General features: G+C 44.6%; 1 protein-coding gene across 4 annotated transcripts in view; it reads right to left on the bottom strand.

Annotated features, from left to right (window-relative positions):
- The window catches only part of MYO5C (myosin VC), a 110245-nt gene that overhangs the window by 35469 nt on the left and 56457 nt on the right, over positions 1 to 18319 (bottom strand). For all 4 annotated transcript variants that reach the window (XM_061180312.1, XM_061180311.1, XM_061180313.1 and 1 more), the window contains 11 exons: positions 17551 to 17762; positions 15074 to 15239; positions 13598 to 13744; positions 11525 to 11689; positions 10202 to 10295; positions 7430 to 7493; positions 4565 to 4745; positions 2542 to 2635; positions 2158 to 2221; positions 1996 to 2076; positions 609 to 789 (listed from right to left, as the gene is read on the bottom strand). In XM_061180312.1, coding sequence (XP_061036295.1) covers positions 609 to 789; positions 1996 to 2076; positions 2158 to 2221; positions 2542 to 2635; positions 4565 to 4745; positions 7430 to 7493; positions 10202 to 10295; positions 11525 to 11689; positions 13598 to 13744; positions 15074 to 15239; positions 17551 to 17762 — 1449 coding nt within the window. The remainder of the gene's footprint in view (positions 1 to 608; positions 790 to 1995; positions 2077 to 2157; positions 2222 to 2541; positions 2636 to 4564; positions 4746 to 7429; positions 7494 to 10201; positions 10296 to 11524; positions 11690 to 13597; positions 13745 to 15073; positions 15240 to 17550; positions 17763 to 18319) is intronic.

Raw genomic sequence — 18319 nt, 5'->3', positions numbered from 1 at the left:
GCAGCCCACAGAATGGGGTGGCCACAGAGCAAATGGGAGGTGAGTGGAGAAATCACAGCCAGGTGGCATGGAGAAGTGTGGCCAAGTCCCCCAGAGAAATGGGGTGGTGGCTGCAAGGGCTGTGGGGTTAAGAAAGGACTGCTTTTGTTGAGAAGGTTCCTAAGGTATTTCTTCATGCCAGTAGACATGAGTGAGAAGAAAGGATGAGGCAAATGCAGTGGGGAAGAACAGGCATCACGGAAGAAGGAAGCTGTTGAAACAGTGAGATGAGAGGCATGAGCAGGGCGACTGACCTTCTGAATGCACACCCCTCTCAAGAGGTACCTTTTTACCTTAATGCTTTTTGTTACTTGCCAAGGGGTTAGGGCTAGGTTTAAAATGGATAGATTTAAGAGCACACACACCTCAGAATTTGGACCTATCCTATGGTAAACCCTCTTAAAATGCTTTCCAGCCTGGGGTAATTTTATAGTTTTATCTTCTGAACCAGCTATTTCACTCCTGGGAAATGTAATTTGTTTTACAGCTGAGACACTGAATTTTACTCCACTAATGCATAACATCTCCAGAATAATGGCCATGACTGGGGCCCGTGGCTGAGACCATACCACGTTTTCTGATGTTAGCCTGGTAACTTCATGACGGATACTTTCATTGATGTCATTCTCTTCTCTAAATAATTTCTGCAGGTGGTTGATTTCCTGACTTAGATGCACCACTTTCAAGTTCAGAGCTTCAATCTCCTTTTCGTAGCAATCCTTCTGGGACTGGAGATGGCTCTCCAAAATGCTGTTAGAGGAGGGGTCAAGAAGTTAACTGCACACTCTTTATTCTGCTGATGACTCTGAGCGTGTACTTCTGCAGCAGTTATGAAAACCCACAATTAAGAGCCAGGCGCTAAGCACATAAAGTTTACTTGTGTACACAAGGTTACAGGCTATGGAATTAGGAACATATAATTATAAACGCCTTCTAGCTAGTTAGGAAGTGTTATGTGGTGTTAACATGCAGTTAATGATAAGAAATTTTATTTTGGACATTATTAAAATTATATTTTTACTCTAATAATTAAAAAATATGTTCTGTTTGATGCAACAATGATAAAGATACATGTTATTATACATTTTTCAAAACCCATAGGATGTACAATACCAAGAGTAAACCCTAGGGTAAACTATTGACTCTGGGTGATAATGTGTCAGCGTAGGTTCATCGGTTTTAAAAGATGTACCCTCTGGTGAGAGATGTTGATAATGGCTGTGCGTGTGTAGGGGTAGGAGGTATATGAGAAATCTCTGTACTTTCTGTTCGGTTTGCTGTGTACCTAAAACTGCTCTAAAAATCGTTTACTAACTTTTAAAAAAGCAAACGCCTTAAATTTAAACATATCTATAGGGACTTCCCTGGTGGCGCAGTGGTTAAGAATCCACCTGCCAATGCAGGGGACACGGGTTCAAGCCCTGGTCCGGGAAGATCCCACATGCCGCGGAGCAACTAAGCCCATGCACCACAACTACTGAGGCCACGTGCCACAACTACTGAAGCCCGCATGCCTAGAACCCGTGCTCCGCAACAAGAGAAGCCACTGCAGTGAGAAGCCCGCGCACCGCAATGAAGAGTAGCCCCCGCTCGCCACAACTAGAGAAAGCCCGCGCACAGCAACGAAGACCCAACACAGCCAAAAATAAAATAAATAAATAAATAAATAAACATATATATCTATAGCAACACTGGCTAACTTATTTGATATAGTCAGTTTTCATTATACAGGTTATGGGTTTTATTACTTGGCCAGTTATCCCACAAAGAGATTGTTCTTCATTATTAAACTAATTTACTCAACTCAATCTTCAAAGAAGTATTTCCAGGGATTATTAGACCATTCTACTGTAAGGAATTTACTTTGTCTATCAAATCTATGAAAGATAAACTTTTGAGTTTCCAATAGTACATTATCTCTGAAAAATCACAAAGAACCTGAGGGAAATTTCTCACCGTGTTGCTTTCTTTAGTCCTTCATAAGCAAACCAAAGTTCTCCATCCTCATTTAAATGTTCCAAATCTTCCGGAGAGAGCCTGCAACATGAGGAGGGTAAGAAAATCATCTCTTTCATGTGTTACCTTTTTTTAAATGCTTGGTAATGCAAAAATGATTACCTGCTTCTTACATCTTCAACGTCGTAGCTCTCAAGAAGTTGTTTGGTGATTTCTGACATCTTTTCTGAGAGAAAAAGGCAGAACTGGTATAAATTACATTTTTGCCTAATTTCTCTTTTTCCATTTCCTTTTTAAGGACCCAGTTCTCTAGCCCTTCAGACTCTCCAGCTAACCATCTCATCAGCTGACTAACTTACCAGCTATCCAACCAACCAACCCACCAACCAACCAGCTATGAAGCCAACTAGCTATTCAACCTACCATAATACCAACCAACCAACTAACCAGCCTCAGACCAATCAAAGGACACACTGCCTTAGCAGTGACACCTATGATAAATTCAGCCTGCACCCCAATGGACTCAGTGACTCATATTCTCGTTACCTCTCATTTCCCGTTTTTGGGACTGCACATGTTTTTCCACGTCTATCTTCTGTGTCTGAAGTAGCTCTATCTCCTTTTCAAACTCAGAGATTGTCTGAATCCCAGCAATGATGGAACCAGGTGAAGAAAAAACAGCTATCATGACTTACATCAGACAAAGGGAACACTATTACTGTATTATTTATGTATGCAAGTTGTCCTACCTGCAGTTTCTTAGTTAAAATCTTGTTAAACCACCACTGCCCATAAAGCTTGGCCTTAAAGCCAAGATAGTTAGATAGTTTAACTATCTAAAATACTGTTCTTCCCAGATGTACTTGGTTGTAGCAAGAGAAGTAGCTTCCCTACTATAAAAAGGGAAAAAATAAGTACTTGCTACAAGCTTGGGGAGGGGAGGGGGAGGGGAGGGAGCTGCGAGAAGTCAAGCACAGGGGCTAAGTTCTCTCTCACTGTATGATGAAATCTTGGATGCAAGGAAGTGGGCAAAGTCAAGGGTCTGGGCTCCAGCTACGTTTAGATGTGGCCCAGCAGCAGGGGCAGGGCATGCCCTGGAGGTCCGGGAGTTGGCAGTGAGGGCGTGACCCGGGTCCAAGAGGGGCAGCTCTGGTTGTGGGGAAGAGGCTGTATTCTGCCTCTATTCACCTGTGAGCTCAGGTTTGCGCTTTTGTAGCTATGGGAGCTGTTCAGAGGTGAATAACCCTTCCTGGATATTTTCTCAGTTAGCCTAAGTGTTTAAAGGTTAAAGCTCTTGTTTCCACAGGGGCTGAAAAGGGAGATCAAGTTGGCATTTACCGATCATTTTACATACACGACCTCATCCCTGTAGCAGGCCTATAAGGTGAGTAGAATGACCTTTTATAGATCAGAAAACTGAAGCTGCATAAGCGTTACACGGCACGTTCAGGGTCACATGGACAGCTGACAGGGGACCCAGAACTATCCACCCTCAAGCCCGACTCTTGGTAATGTTTCAGTAAATATTCCAAGTCATATCTGTATTTACTTACAGGCTTATTATAACATGTATCATGATGACAATGGGTTTATTTTCTATGAAAATCAGACTAATCTCCTTAATATACCACATTGGAGAGTGTGGACCATAGTGTTAGCTACCAAAGAGGAAACGAGTGACAAATATTGGTGCCTTACTCCAAGGGCAGCCACATGATTTCCCAAGATATAGACTGCAGCCAGATGACGTGACTCCCAGATTGACATCAGTCTTATGTGGCTGCTAAGAATGCAGGACTCACAGGCATATGTGGTCCTTCCAGATTCCACAGTCCAATCTACTACTTTCAAACAACAGGAAACTAGGGCCCAGAGAATATTGGCAGTTCTGCTAAGAAATTCAGAGGCAACCCAGGTATGATTCCATGACACATCTTCTAAACTATGCATGGGTACTCCTTGATGATTACAGAGGATATTTGTGTAATCATAACAATTATTCTACTAACATGTGTGTCACATATCCAGTGGAAGCTTAAAAGCTTTCCAACCTTACACTAAAATGTTCTGCCTTGAAGAATGGAGGGACAAACAGGTTTGTATTTTCCAATGGGGAAGGAATTTAGTTAAACCTTGATCGTCCAGGCATGGACCATTGCTTGTGTAGATTATCTGATAACACTTTAAAATGGAAGATTCTGATATAGTCATTTAATTTTAATAAGGGTATTAACAGATATACAACATGATGGATTATATAACAGGGGTTCCCATCAATTTATAATTTAATATGGAAGTATTCTCTGGGTCAACATACTTGAAGAACTTTATGTAAATGTAATTTTTACAAAGTTAGAAAGCTGACTTTTAAAACATAAAAAAACAGTATTGCTAAGTCAAAGGCAGCTGGGGGGTTTATACTTGGAAGAATTGGAGGAACCGGGGTCCTTTGGCTTTCTGCCCTCACATGGGTGATTTTAGCTGACCCTGCAGGGATGTGAAGTTCCTCCCTCTCGTGCAGGTCAGACGAGTCAGCCGAAGAGCTTGTGGGGGAGTGAGGAGCTCCTACCTTTGCCTGCTTGCTCAGCCGGGCCACCTCCCCTTTCAGGCCATCAGAGGTGACCCGCTCTCCCTCCAGCTGACGCTGCAGTTGCATTTTCTCATCTTTGAGAGCTTTAATTTCTTCTTTCAAAAACCGGATCTGCTTCTCATAGTCTTGTGTTTTCAGTTCAAAACTTTTTTCAAGAAGTCTAAGCAGCAAGAGAAAATTTTGAACCGTCTCTGAAGGCTTTACCCTGAAGTAGAACTACAGATCATTTGGAAAATAAGAGGCTCTTCCTTCAGAAAGGAAGAGCCAAGTTAAGACCTATTGTGAGGACAACGGTCTTATGTTTATCAGACTGCTTTCTGTCCCCTTAGGTTAAGGCAGCTTCTTACACCTTCTCATCAGAGAAGTGTGGCTCTACAGGGGTCACTCCGAGGAAGCGCAGGAGAGGGAGGCTAAACGTAAAGACTCAGTGCTTGTTGGGGGTCGTGTATCCCCCAAGCGGCCCCGGTTCCACGTGATCCCCTAAAGGAGCCACTTCACTCAGCAAAGACCGTGGCACATTCTGCTAAGTCCTGTCCCCTGCCTCGAACCAAGGATCCTTGGAGAAGTTTGGCTTAGTCCTAAACAAGTTAATACTTAGTCCTAAACCAGTTAAAGGGTTATTAAATTAATAGCCATTTAATATGTGAAAGGGTCCAGCTCTTCAATCATTTTAGAATAAACTGCAGCAAATCCAGTGCCCAAAAGGCCACAGAAAGCCAATTCCTTGTACGACGGCTGCTCAGTTGAGCCCAAGAAAAATAACCGAAGAGAGATACAGAGTCTAGACCAGCCCCACACAGCTCACAGGGGCCCAGTCGGAATTGAAGCCACCCTGGGAGCTCTGTGAGTTTACGAAATCATCTTCCCACTTGCTGGGCTGTCAACTCAGTCCATTTTATGACTTGCTTTTATAGCACAAAGGGGAAAATCCTGAGGAAGAGTCATATTCCCAATAGGTTTTTGTTTCATTTCTTCTTACAGGTGTTAACAAACTTTTAAACTTTGTTTTCAGATTTAAAAAAAAACTACAGTGCTCCTAAGAGGCCAGGAAAATACATTTGAAGAAGCAAATTGCAGCCAGAAACCTTATGTAAAGAGAATCTCAGACTTGTAGCCTAAACTGACCAGAAGTGTGCCCACGGACCGTGGCACCTCTGAGCCTCTCAAGGGTTGTGACAGGACCAAGTCTTCCCCAGTCAGCTGACCAGGGACCAAAAGGAGCTGCCAGGTGAGGGCTGATGAGGACTGCAAAGGGGTCAAGTGACTTGGCCTCAGGCTGGCTCTCCAAGCCCCTGCTTGAAATGATCACTCCTAAGTGGCCCCAGAACACCAGCAGATGCCAACAGCTGAGCTCCTCTATCCTAGAGTTAAGAGTTCACTGAAAAACAGACTTTTCAAGGTAAAGAGTTAACTATCCCTATTTAAAAACTGATGTAAGTATGATCCAGCAATTGCAGTCCTAGGTATATATCCGAAGAAAATGAAAACACTAATTCACAAGGATACATGCACCCCAATGTTCACAGCAGCACTATTTACAATAGCCAAGATATGGAAGCGTCCTAAGTGTCCATCAACAGACGAATGGATAAAGAAGATGTGGCATATGTATACAATGGAATATTACTCAGCCATAAAAAAAGAAAATTTTCCATTTGCAACAACATGGATGAAACTGGGGGGTATAATACCTTAGTGAAATAAGTCAGACAGAGAAAGACAAATACTGTGTGTTATCACTTATATGTGGAATCTAAAAAATAAAACAAATGAATGAATGTAGCAAAACAGAAACAGACTCATAGAGAACAAACTAGTGGCTACCAGTGGGGAGAGGGAAGGTGGAGGGGCAAGAAAGGGGTAGGGGATCAAGAGGTACAAACTACTATGTATAAAATAAATAAGCTAAAAGGATATATTATATAACACAGGGAATATTAGCTAATATCTTATAATAACTATAAATGGAGTACAATGTATAAAAATTTTGAATCACTATGTTGTACACATGAAACTAATATAATATTATAAATCAACGCTACATCAAAAAAACAAACAAACAAACAAACAAAACTGATGTAGGATCATGAAGCACTTTATGTATCTGTTAACTCTTGGAGATTTTCAGTGACACTCCCTCCCCTAACTGCTTAGCATCCTGCCCCCTTCATCCAGGCCCAGGTTCTCCTGCTAACTAACTTCACAGGGAAGTTGTATATCCTGCCATCCAGGCAGCCCTGTGTCTTCTAGCCTCCGACAGAGATATGCAAGAATGTTCCATCTCTCCCCAATACCCCGCCATGAATCCCTACCTGGAGATCTAAAAACCTGTGAGTTGACTTCTTAAGAGAGGGGGGCACAGACTGGAGCCTCTAGACCTTAGCAAAGGATTTGGTACTGAGACAGGAAAGGCAGGGCCGGTACAGTACAAGCTCATGGGGACCTGTCTTAATTTTTGTGAGGTGGGTTACACCCCTTACTGCCTGAGACAAGAGTCAAGTTTACAGATACAATGTGGGGGGTGAGGGGAAGGAAGGGAGGTTTATTTAAGAGGCAGTAATTTTCATCCTTGGACTTGATGGAAGCTGAAGAGGTGGCAGTCTCTGAACTTCTCACTGTCTTGGCAATAAAGGTCCACTGTGTCCACAACTCCAGAACCTGTGCAGTGTCTGAGAGGTGCACGCTGGGCACTTAGCTCTCACAAAGCTCAGTCTCTCACTTCCTAAAAATATTCACACCCTGCTCTCCTGTATCTCTGATCTGCTACCTGCAAGCTGAGAAGCAAAACAGAAAATAGCAGAGAGAGAAAAAAGCAGTGGCTTTAAGGCAAATGAGATTTCATACATTCTCTGTCGTTCTTCTTTCTGCACATCATCAAAGAGCTGCTTGGTGAGGTTGTCCATTTTTTCTGTGAAAGAGAATGAATGCTCTTTGAAACATGTCCGCAAAGCAATGCCTTGATTGTTTCATGTCACATTTAAGAAAATGAGAATGTAAGAATAATCATGTGATATTTATGATTAATGGGACTTAAGATGAGAGTATAATTGTCATTTTTTATAAGTTAGAAATAGGTAAGGGGGTTTCAAAATAATAACCCTCACAAATTTGTTGTGTTGGAATCTATAAATAGTTTCACTCAGAGTACTTTTATTGGTCTGAATACCATTTGTTTTATTAAAATAACTACGTTGGCTTTGAGACAATAAATATTATTATTAAAAATAAACAAACCCTTTGGGAAGAAGATGATCAATTTATGATAGGGGTTCTCAATCTGAGCACTACTGATGCTTCGGGCTAGATAATTCTTTGCTGTGGAGAGGGGGCCACCCTGCTCATTGTAGGATGTTGACTGGCATCCCTGGCTTCTACCCACTGGAGGTCAGTAGCACCTCTGCTCTAGCTGTGACACCAAAAAAGTCTCCAGACATCGCCAAATGTCCCCTGGCGGGGGGTGGGAACAAAAGGGCCTCAGTGGAGAATCACTCATTCATGATAACCAAGAAAATAATAAAGTGTCTGTCTTCATCTGGGGAAGAGGAAGTCTAAAAAGCCACTGTTGCATTTAAATACAAGAATCCAACACAAAGTGTAGGTTAAGTGGGCACCTGACCACTGGGAAACAATCACTGGGGTTCAAGACAGTCTCTGGTTAGGACAGCTCCACGTTCCCAATGTGTCCACACACAACAGGTGCCCTTCAGAATGGGAGCAGGATTAACAGATGCAGCAGCCCATCAAAGCCTGACAGCCTGAAATGTGCTTAGCCGACACCTCGACCTTGAGTTCTACCTCATTTCTGAGTCCTGCCCCAGAGGCGAGCCCAGGGATGAGGTGACAATAGTAATCTTCCACATGACTTTGTTTAAAAAAAAAAAAAAGCCAACAGTTTAATAGTTTGTCTAATGCAGTGTAAAACGTCCCTGAATCAAAATGACTGCTTCAGAATGTCATGAGTCAGCCAGAAAATACTAGGGAAAATGCTTAAGCTTTAATTTAGAAGATACCGTATTTGGTATAATTTCAATGTTTAACTCATTCAAAGAATTGACTTCAATTCTGGTGTTTACCATCTTGGGCTATTTGCAAATGGGCTAAAGAGGCTGCCCAAATGGGACTTTCTTCCCCAAAGCAATGAGATTTTGCCCAAGGTGGAATCTCAAGAAGGGGAAACAGCATTCGATAATATCCTTGAGTCCCACATCACAAGAGTAAGTGGAAGTTGGTGCTTTCATAAAACTCAGTTTGCCATGTGTAGGGAGACCCACAGGATAAGCAGTTTATAAACATGGGGTGTGAAAGCTTTCAGGCACTTTTTAGAAGGAGTTATAAAATTACCCACCCAAACATGTCAATGCTGTCAAATATATAATTTTCAGGACATACCTGTGGGAATTTAAAATTTTTTGTGGGAAATTCCACTTAAAGAAGTTAGAAAAAAGAACAAACACTCAAGAGGAATGGATTGTAATTAAAAAGCCCTTCCCTAATTCGGGTTCAAGGTTTACTCACAGACCTCTAACCTCTTCCTGTCCATCACTGCCACGTACGTGGGCCCCAGCACCCACATCATCAGCCCTTACAGACAGGGTGCAGGGCACACAGTATCTGGAGCAGGAGGTCATGCCCTCCTGGGCATCACCTGAACACCCTGCCTGCTCTGCTGGCCAGGTCTCAGGATGTTTACATCCTCCTCCCGACATGTGCTTCTCCTGCACTCTGACCTGAACCCCCAGGGCTTAGTGCTGCTCCAGATGCAGGCACATCCACCAACAGCTGGGTCTAAGGTGTGTGCTAGATCCCCAGGCCTGAACCCTTGCGCTCCTGCCCCCACGCTGGAGCTTAAGGAATAGCTCCTGGACACGATAGATAATCCAGTGTGGTGATTTAAACTACCTGGTGAGGAACCACTAGGCTCATGTTCCTGCTGCCTTTTCTGGGATTTAGCAAGGGCTTGCAATTAGAATTTGAGTCAGACAAGTACAGATGGACAGAGCTAGGCTAAGGATGGCTGCTCCACACTCCAAAGGAAAGTGATACTGCTGGTCCCCAGGGCCTGCATCTGACAGCTCAGGGCTGATGTAGCTCAGTGCTAAGCAGGGCCCTTTGTTCAGGGCCAGGACAGTGGCAGAGGACCTGGGTACCACTTAGACTAAGTAACTTGGACAGAGCTGAAATTTGAGTGCAAATCCTTGGTAAGCCACAAACATTATCCCAACACTGCCCTGGACAATGCATCAGGATGACTACAAGGTTTAAAAAAATACAGACTCTGAACCATCCCTGCCACCACCACCCACAGATACTCCCCCACCCCATCTTCTGATATCACAGCTCCAGGCTGATGGCCCACCCATCGGTACTTTGTAAATGGCCCAGGAGGTTCTGAGACAGGGACGGCTGTGCTCCGACAAAAGACGGAAATAAACCAGATGAATCTGTAGGGTACAGTTGCCACGATTTAAATAAAGTTATTCTCTGTGGAGTGAAAGTTTTCTCATTATACCAGAGCCTCCTGGTCCAGCCTGAAACTCAGTTCCCACCCAGTACCTATTTCCTGAATGACTGGACTTGTGAACGGGTGAATGTGTGTCAGGTCACCTTGGGTTTTACCTTTCAACTCCTCAGTCTTCTCTTGGAGCTTCAGCTGTATTTGTTCTTTTTGTATTTCCAATTCTGAATTACGCTTCTGAAGCTTTGCCAATTTCTAGCAAAGGGAAGAAAAAAATGCTTTTTTGAAAACCTCGCTTTGAGTTTTGTCACCACTGTCTGTATATTTTTAAATTAGCATTTTTTGGTCTCGGCTCCCATCCATAGGTAACAGCCGGCACCAGCCCACTGCAAGACGCTGCGTTTAGCTCCACATGCAAGGGCTCCATGTGACTTCAACAGACACTAGTTCCCAGCCTCGCCCAGAAATGGCTGAAATCAAGGAGAAAGAACCAAATCCAAGGTCTTCCCAAAGTCAAGGAAACTTCTCTTTTTCTTGGCCAGGGTATGTAGATACTTAATATAAGAAATTTATGATATAAAGTGGATTCACACTGAGACTCAGGAAGGATGTATGATCATGACCTAAGTTCTCTTGTCAAGTGCCTGCTGGGCTGGCAGCCGGGGGCCCCTGGGTGCTGATGGCTGGTGACTGGCAGTGAGGGGGATGCCAGCAGCCGTGTCGGTGCAGCCAGGCATGTGGTCGTGGGGAGGGCAGAGGGATGCCCTGGGGCTCCAGGCTGCCACTACGGTGGGTGCTGTGGCACTTCAGAAGGTGCAGAACGGACGGTAATACAGACCACCTGCTTAGAAAACAGCAGTTCACGCTTTTGCAGGGCTCTACGACAGTCACTTGGCTAAATTATTTTATCTGACAATTCTTTCTTCACAATAATTCTGTCAGTCCCTTTTTGTTATTCCCATTTTACATATAAGGAAACCAAAATTCAGAGAGGGTAAGTGACTTGTCCAAGGTTGCCCAGACAGAGAAGATTTGCGCCTGGGATATCTGGTTTTTATGTCTACTGCTCTTTCTACTACACCACAGAGATGGAAACCTGCCCATGCTTTGCACTGCTGCTCTGGGGACGATGCTTCCAGGATGCACACCAGGTGGACAGGTGACAGGAGAGCAAGGTCATGCTGGAAGAGAGGGAAGCATCTGACCAGGGCTCTTTCTCAGGCCTTTCATCACTTTACAAACGTGGAAAGGAAGAGGAAACCTTATATTGTGCTTCTTGAAGCATCAGCCTCCTCTTCTGCCCCCACCCGGACTCCAGGCCTCAGATCTCGCCTCCCCTAAGATGCAGGCTCTCTTTGGTAATGGAAGCCAATGGCAAAATCTGATTTGCTCTGCAGAAGTCTACTCTGTGGGAAAATGCTGCACTGCGATCTCTTTCATGGCACAACTCACAACCTAGGCCCATAGTCACTTCCAGCACAGACCTCTTCCACGGAAGCCTTGTACCTCTTCCCCTTCTCCTCGTAATTCTGCCTGTGGGTAGCTGCTCTGTCCAGCTCTGATTCCAGTTTCTGAATCTTCTCCATGTCACCGGCCTGAAGGGCAGCCAAGCTGGTCAGCTTCTCCACCAGCCCATGGTTCTCTCTGTTCTAGAGGAAAGAAACATCCTATACTTAGGGGTTCATCCAAAATAAAGACGCTGTTCCATTTGCTCCTCACAACGTCTCATCTAAATCGGAGGTTTATTTACACTGACCACAGTTATCATTACAATGGCATGGATGAGCATCTTCAACCTAGTGAAAATAGGGATGCAGAGCTGGTCAGGCAAATGCCTTCCTGAGCGGGTGGCTCTTTTAGTCCAATCCTGGAGCTCCAGGACAGCCCCTAATGTGGCGGGCTAAGCTGTGTCCCCTCCATCCCCCCAAATCCATATCTTGAAGTCCTAACCACCAGTACCTCAGAACGTCACTGTATTTAGAGATTGGGTCTTTAAAGATGTAATTTAGGTAAAGGAGGTCATACAGGTGGGCCCCAATCCAGTATGACTGGTGTCCTTATAAGAGATTAGAACCCAGACACACACCGAGGGAAGATGATGTGAAGACACAGGGAGAGGAAGACCATGTGTAAGCCAAGGAGAAACCCCTCGGAAGAGACCAACGCTGCCAACACCTTGATCTTGGACTTTCAGCCTCCAGCACCGTGAGAAAATAAATGTCTGTTGTTTAAGCCGCCCAGTCTGTGCTGGCTTGTTATGGCAGCCCTAAGCACTTGAATACCTAGAAAGGAGCTCAGGGAGTGTGGGGACTCCCACGGGCCCTGCTCCCACTTGGCCAGGGCTGTTTTTCAATGCTGTTCTCCACAAGCTATATAACAGGCAGGCCTGCTGCACAATAGCACAAGGAGGGGAAACTTTATGAAAACCTAAAGTTTCTTGTTTGCACATTCATCCATTCACCAACGACCCCTAGGGCTAAGTTTAAAGTTTATTGTAGGAGAATCTCAGTATTATTTGAGACAGATGCAGGAGTAAGTTTCATAGAACTGGACACTGCATATTCCACAGCTCTCTCCCACTGGCTGAGGGTATATGAAGTTTTTTCCTATCAATGGGAGTGGTATGGGGAATCTTCCCGAACTTGGCAGGGCTGTAGCTAGACCACATGGGCCTCTGGGCAAGTTAGAAAACGGCAACTTCTCTGGGCCAGTGCAGCTCTGAGGGAGCATGGCTTGGCATACAGGTAGCATCTTTGTGCAAATTAGAAAAAGGCACCCATGCCTCAAGGCATTACACCTTTATACCGAGACACATGGGCTGGCAAGTGAAGCCAGACTGGATTTCAGCCCCACTTGCTCTCTTGGGCAGGTGCCCTTGTGCAGCGTGCAACCTACACAACCATATGTATCAGCCTTTCACAGTGCGCTTCTGTTTCCTAGCTCAGTTGGTCCATGTAAACTGTTTGAACCTCCTAACATGGGCATAAATCTTAACAGTGTTGACCAAAAAAAAATAATTAATCAATATTCAATCTAAAAAAGAAATAAAGTATTTTATTCGAGCCAACCTGAGGATTATAACCCAGGAGACAATCTTTCAGAAAGCTCTGAGCACTGTTCCACCTGTTAGAAGTCAAAGCACAGTTATATAAGTTTTTAAGACAAAGGGCTATACGTCAAAGTAATATATTGACAGTTTACATAGTCCAACAAGACAAGTAGTGGATCACTGTGACCCTTTACAGGATTAAGGAAGGAAAGTTATCTCTTAAGCAGCTACCTTGCTGGCACCAGGAGGAAATTGCTTTTTTGGGGAGGAGGGGGTGGGTAGGCATTCCTGTGTCTTCTAAGAGGACCTAGTTAACGTATAATGCAGATGCAAAACGCACGCTAAAGGGGACAAGGTTGTGGCTCAAATGGCAGAGAAAAATGTTCAATTTTTCTTGTCCTGCCTTAAAATAATTTTATTTCCTCAACAGCATAGCTAAGGAACTGGTCCAGAACAAAATAAATCTGTTAGAAAAAGTAAATATGAAAGATGCGTTAGGAACACCTACCTGGTCTTCTAGCTTTTTCTGCAAACGCTGAACTCTGTAAGTAAGCTGAATGTTGAGCACAAATCGTCGGATATTTTGGAATCTGCGTCTGACCAGCCACGCCCGGGCATACTTCTGAAGGATGACAGCCTTGTGTTCCTCCAGCATCTTTAAAACAAGATTTTGTGAAATGCAAACTGGGTCTCTACTGTTTTTCTGATCAACTCTTCCAATGTTGGGAGATATAGCTACCAAAATATTCCTACAGGGTAAAATATGAATTTCTTGTAATCAACCCACAGAACACTATTACCTATCTTTTTTCAGATTCTTTTTTACATTGTAAATTACAATTATTTACATGTAAATAATTGTAATTATTTACAATGCTGTGTTAGTTTCAAGTGTACAGCAAAGTGATTCAGTTATACCTATATATATATTCTTTTTCAGATTCTTTTCCATTCTAGGTTATTTCAAGATATTGAATATAGTTCCCTGTGCTATACAGTATGTTCTTGTTGTTTATCTATTTTATATATAGTAGTGTGTATATGTTAATCCCAAACTCTTAATTTATCTATCCACTTCCCGCTATCCCCTTTGGTAACTAACCTTAAGTTTGTTTTCTATGTCTGTGAGTCTATTTCTGTTTTGTAAATAAGTTCATTTGTATCATTTTTAAAGATTCCACATATAATTGAAGTCATATGATATTTGTCTTTCTCTGACTTACTTCATTTAATATGATAATCTAGAGGTCCATCCATGTTGCTGCAAATGGCATTATTGCATTCTTTTTTATGGCTGTGTAATATTCCATTGTATATATACATATATATATATATATACACACACACCACATCTTCTTTATCCATTCCTCTGCTGATGGACATTTAGGTTGCTTCCATGGCTTAGCTATTGTAAATAGCACTGCTATGAACATACGGGTGCATGTATCTTTTCGAATTAGAGTTTTCTCTGGATATATGCCCAGAAGTGAGATTGAAGGATCATATGATAACTCTATTTTTAATTTTTTAAGGAACCTCCATACTGTTCTCCATAGTGGCTGCACCAATTTACATTCCCACAAACAGTGTAGGAGGGTTCCTTTTTCTCCACATCCTCTACAGCATTTATTATTTGTAGACTTTTTAATGATGGCCATTCTGACTGGTGTGAGGTGATACCTCACTGTAGTTTTGATTTTCATTTCTCTAATAATTAGCGATGTTGAGCATCTTTTCATGTGCCTATTGGCCATCTGTATGTCTTCTTTGGCGAAATATCGATCTGGGTCTTCTGCCCATTTTTTGATTGGGTTGGTTTTTAGATATTAAGCTGTATGAGTTTTTTTGTGTATTTTGGAAATTAATCCCTCATCAGTAGCATCGTTTGCAAATGTTTTCTCCTACCTAGACTTTTGAAACAATAACCAAATCCCACCTGTAGTGGACATGTACGAAAAGACATTCACATCCCAGAAAGCCGCACCTTTCGATACCTCCTCCTCGCCAGGAATCCTCGGGTGTAGGCCTGGATGGTGATGGCGGCCACACGAATCAGTTGGTACAAGTTGCGGACAAGATACGCACGACAGTACTTCTGAATGATTATGGCTGCCCACGCTTCTTTTAAGGCTGTGGCGGTAACAGCTTTCCTTGGTTTAAAAAAATGTACAGTAAATTTGTTACCCACAGGGCACTGACACCTACTCCAGAGCGGCAAGCTCGTGCAACACCTCTTAACTAAGGCATATTCAAATGTTTTGCAAATCTACACATTAAACGCTGTAAGTGGTTTATGCTAATGTCTACTCAAGATCAGTGTCATTACCTCTCCTTTCCACCCTGATCCGAACGTGGACCTGCTCCAGGAACGGGGCACCACGTGGGAACTGCCACACTCTTCACATTCAGGCCGATCACCTCACTGTCACTCACATACCCACAGAGACCATGACAACACAACTGTGCTTTGGCATTGCACTCGCTCGTTCATCTAGTCATTCTTGTGGGAAATCACGCTGGAGGCTCTAGATCAGGGGTTGGAAAACTACGGCCTGGGGGCCAAATCTGCAGCCTCCTACCTATTATTGTCAACTTTTGTTGGAATGCAGCTGCCATCTATTAATTACAAATGGCCCATGACTGATTTCACGTTACAAAGGCAGAGTTTAAGAGCTGTGTGAGAAACCACATGACCCCAGAAGCCCAAATATTTGGCCCTCACAGAAAAAGTTTTTCAAGTACCTATCTGAAGGACTGGGGGTGAACACAAAGTTCTTACCTTCAATGTTTACAACCTCATGAAACAGAAATGGTCAAGTGGGATAAGAAGAAAAGTAAAATAATTACTAAAAGATCTGTAAGAGAGATCTCATTGAAATATCATTCTGCTTGGGAAGAGCTGAGATGTCAGCCAGCCTTGATGGAAAAGTAGGATTTCTGTAGACAGTGAAGGCTGGAAAAGGCATTTCAGACTAAGGGACCAGTGAAGGCGTGAAGGCCTAACAGTGCCTGAAATATTCAGAGAAAGGGAATTTGTCTGGAATTGCTAGAATATAAGATACATGGAGAAAATTGGTAGTCTGTGAGGTGAGAAAGATAGATGGGGACAATTTGTTATTTAAAAAAAAAAAATATATATATATATATATGTATAGAACACCTACTATGTGACAATCACTGTGCTGGGTCTTACGTATGGATGCAGTGGGAACCAGACAAGTATGGTCTCTGTCCTCACAGAGCTTCCATGCTTATAACTGCATCCAGGCCATGGGGGGACGTGAATACCACGTTGAAACCTGAGTGCTCTTCTGTGGGAAACAGGGGCCACTGGAGGCATTCATGGCAAGAGCAGGGCAGGCCCTGCTTTAGGAAGATGGGAGAGAAAGGAAGCAGGTGGAGGGCTGTGCTGTACAGTGAAAGGCAAACGATGACGAAGGCCTCGCCCAGGGCAGGGGCGCAGGAATGAAACGAACGGGACAGACACAAGAGGCAAGCGGGGAAAAGAATCCCAGGCCACGGTGATTCCCAAACGGAAAGGGAGCATGAGTTTGGGGAAGAAGCTAACTCTGGAGTTTCCTGCCCTGGAGACTGCTGCTATTAACTGACACCAGAGGCTCAGGAGGGCAAGGCTGGCTGTGTTTCTGTGTAAGATGGTTGCCTGGGAGGAGAGCGGGCTGGGGTGGGGGTAGGGGGGTGGAACGGCGAGTCCAGTTTGGGGTGTGCTGAGATGAAGGCTGTGGTGTGTCAGCCACGTGCAGAAGCCCAGATGCTGCTGGAGGTCAGGCTCAAGCTTGGGACGAGGGAGGCTGAGCCACACAGCCTGACCCTTAAACACCTGCGCCCTCAACTACCCTCAGAGCAAGCGAAGGAGGGAGGCAGGGCAGACACAGAACCACAAAATGCTGTCCAGGAGGGATGCCCGTCTTGCTGGCCAGGCCAGCATGGCCTCCTGGGAGCACTCAAGGAGGGGCAGGGTGGGCGTGGCCGGCGGAACTGCCCTCCACTCAGGCAGCCCCACCCAGGGGCTTAGTGCCTGCGGGCAGAGCCTTGCCATGGTCCCCTCAGGCATGGTTTGCCCCACCACCTGCAAGGTAGGCCGGTCACTGGTGTCTTTACTCTGAGGCTTCACTTGGACCTTGATCACCTTAGGTGTTTTCAGTTCCCATGGACCAGCGGCCCAGCCCCTCTACCTGGTCTCACCAGGAATTCTGACCCTCTTCAGCAGCACGCTGATCAGGGCTTCCTCTCTTCAGGGTCCTGGCTGTCACCTCTGCCACGTGGGGACAGCAGGCAGTCAGCACCACCTGCCCCCGAGGACACACCCATCTCACCTGGAGGCTCACGGCCACCTCGCGGGACGCATCTGCACCTGGGTCCCAGGAGAAAGGAGGCCCCACCCCCCAAGGTGATGGCAAAGAAAGCCATATGATGGCACACGTCTTCTTGGTTCCAACATACCTCACGGTTTGCTGACCCCGGAAGTACTTCTGGATGATCAGGGCCGCTCGTCTCTCTCGGAGGAATTTTTTTCTCTGGAGCCAGCCACGGATGTGCTTTTGTATCACAACACAACCCTGCCTCAGTTTATCCAACCGGAGTTTCTCTAAATAAGCCACTTGCCCTGCTCTGAAGAAAATTTTGGTTTTACCGAACTGGTACTGATTAGAATCCTGGAAGAGAAAAATGACATAATCAGAAACAAAATCTTTCAGATTTTCTATAGTATTCGGAAAAGATGTTTAGAGATCCAAACATGCCACCAACATTGTTATTCTGACATCTCTTTGACATAAAGCAGAAAAGCTCTGATTATGACCTAGAAGTTTATATTTTGCCTTGTTTGTTTAAAGCTTCTCTCTGGGGAAGAAATGGACTTGAGGGTGAGGCATCCGTCTGTGGGGTGGGAAGGGGTGTGTGCCTTGTTGGCTGGGCTGCCGGGGAGCTCCAGCCTTTCATAGGTGGTTTGCACAGGAGAGCAGAGGCACCTGGAAAGGCTTGGTTTCTGTCTTCCTTTGGCTTCTCTTCACCACCCCCTTCCTGGCCATCATAACTGCTTCCCCACCTCTTTTCCGTCACAAGTCATGGCTTCAGCAAACCTCTAAGTCCACACTGAGGGCCATGCCTGGAACCCCCGGCTCAGCGACCGTCTAGCTGTGTAACATAAGCCTGGCCCGCAGAAGCTCCCTAGGCTGTGGGAGAACACAGCAGGACAGGAGGACACGGTGGC

This window comes from Eubalaena glacialis, chromosome 2 (genome assembly GCF_028564815.1).
Source record: "Eubalaena glacialis isolate mEubGla1 chromosome 2, mEubGla1.1.hap2.+ XY, whole genome shotgun sequence".
Lineage (NCBI taxonomy): Eukaryota > Metazoa > Chordata > Mammalia > Artiodactyla > Balaenidae > Eubalaena > Eubalaena glacialis.
Note: the sequence above shows the minus strand (reverse complement) of the source record. Positions and strands in the feature narration are given on the sequence as shown.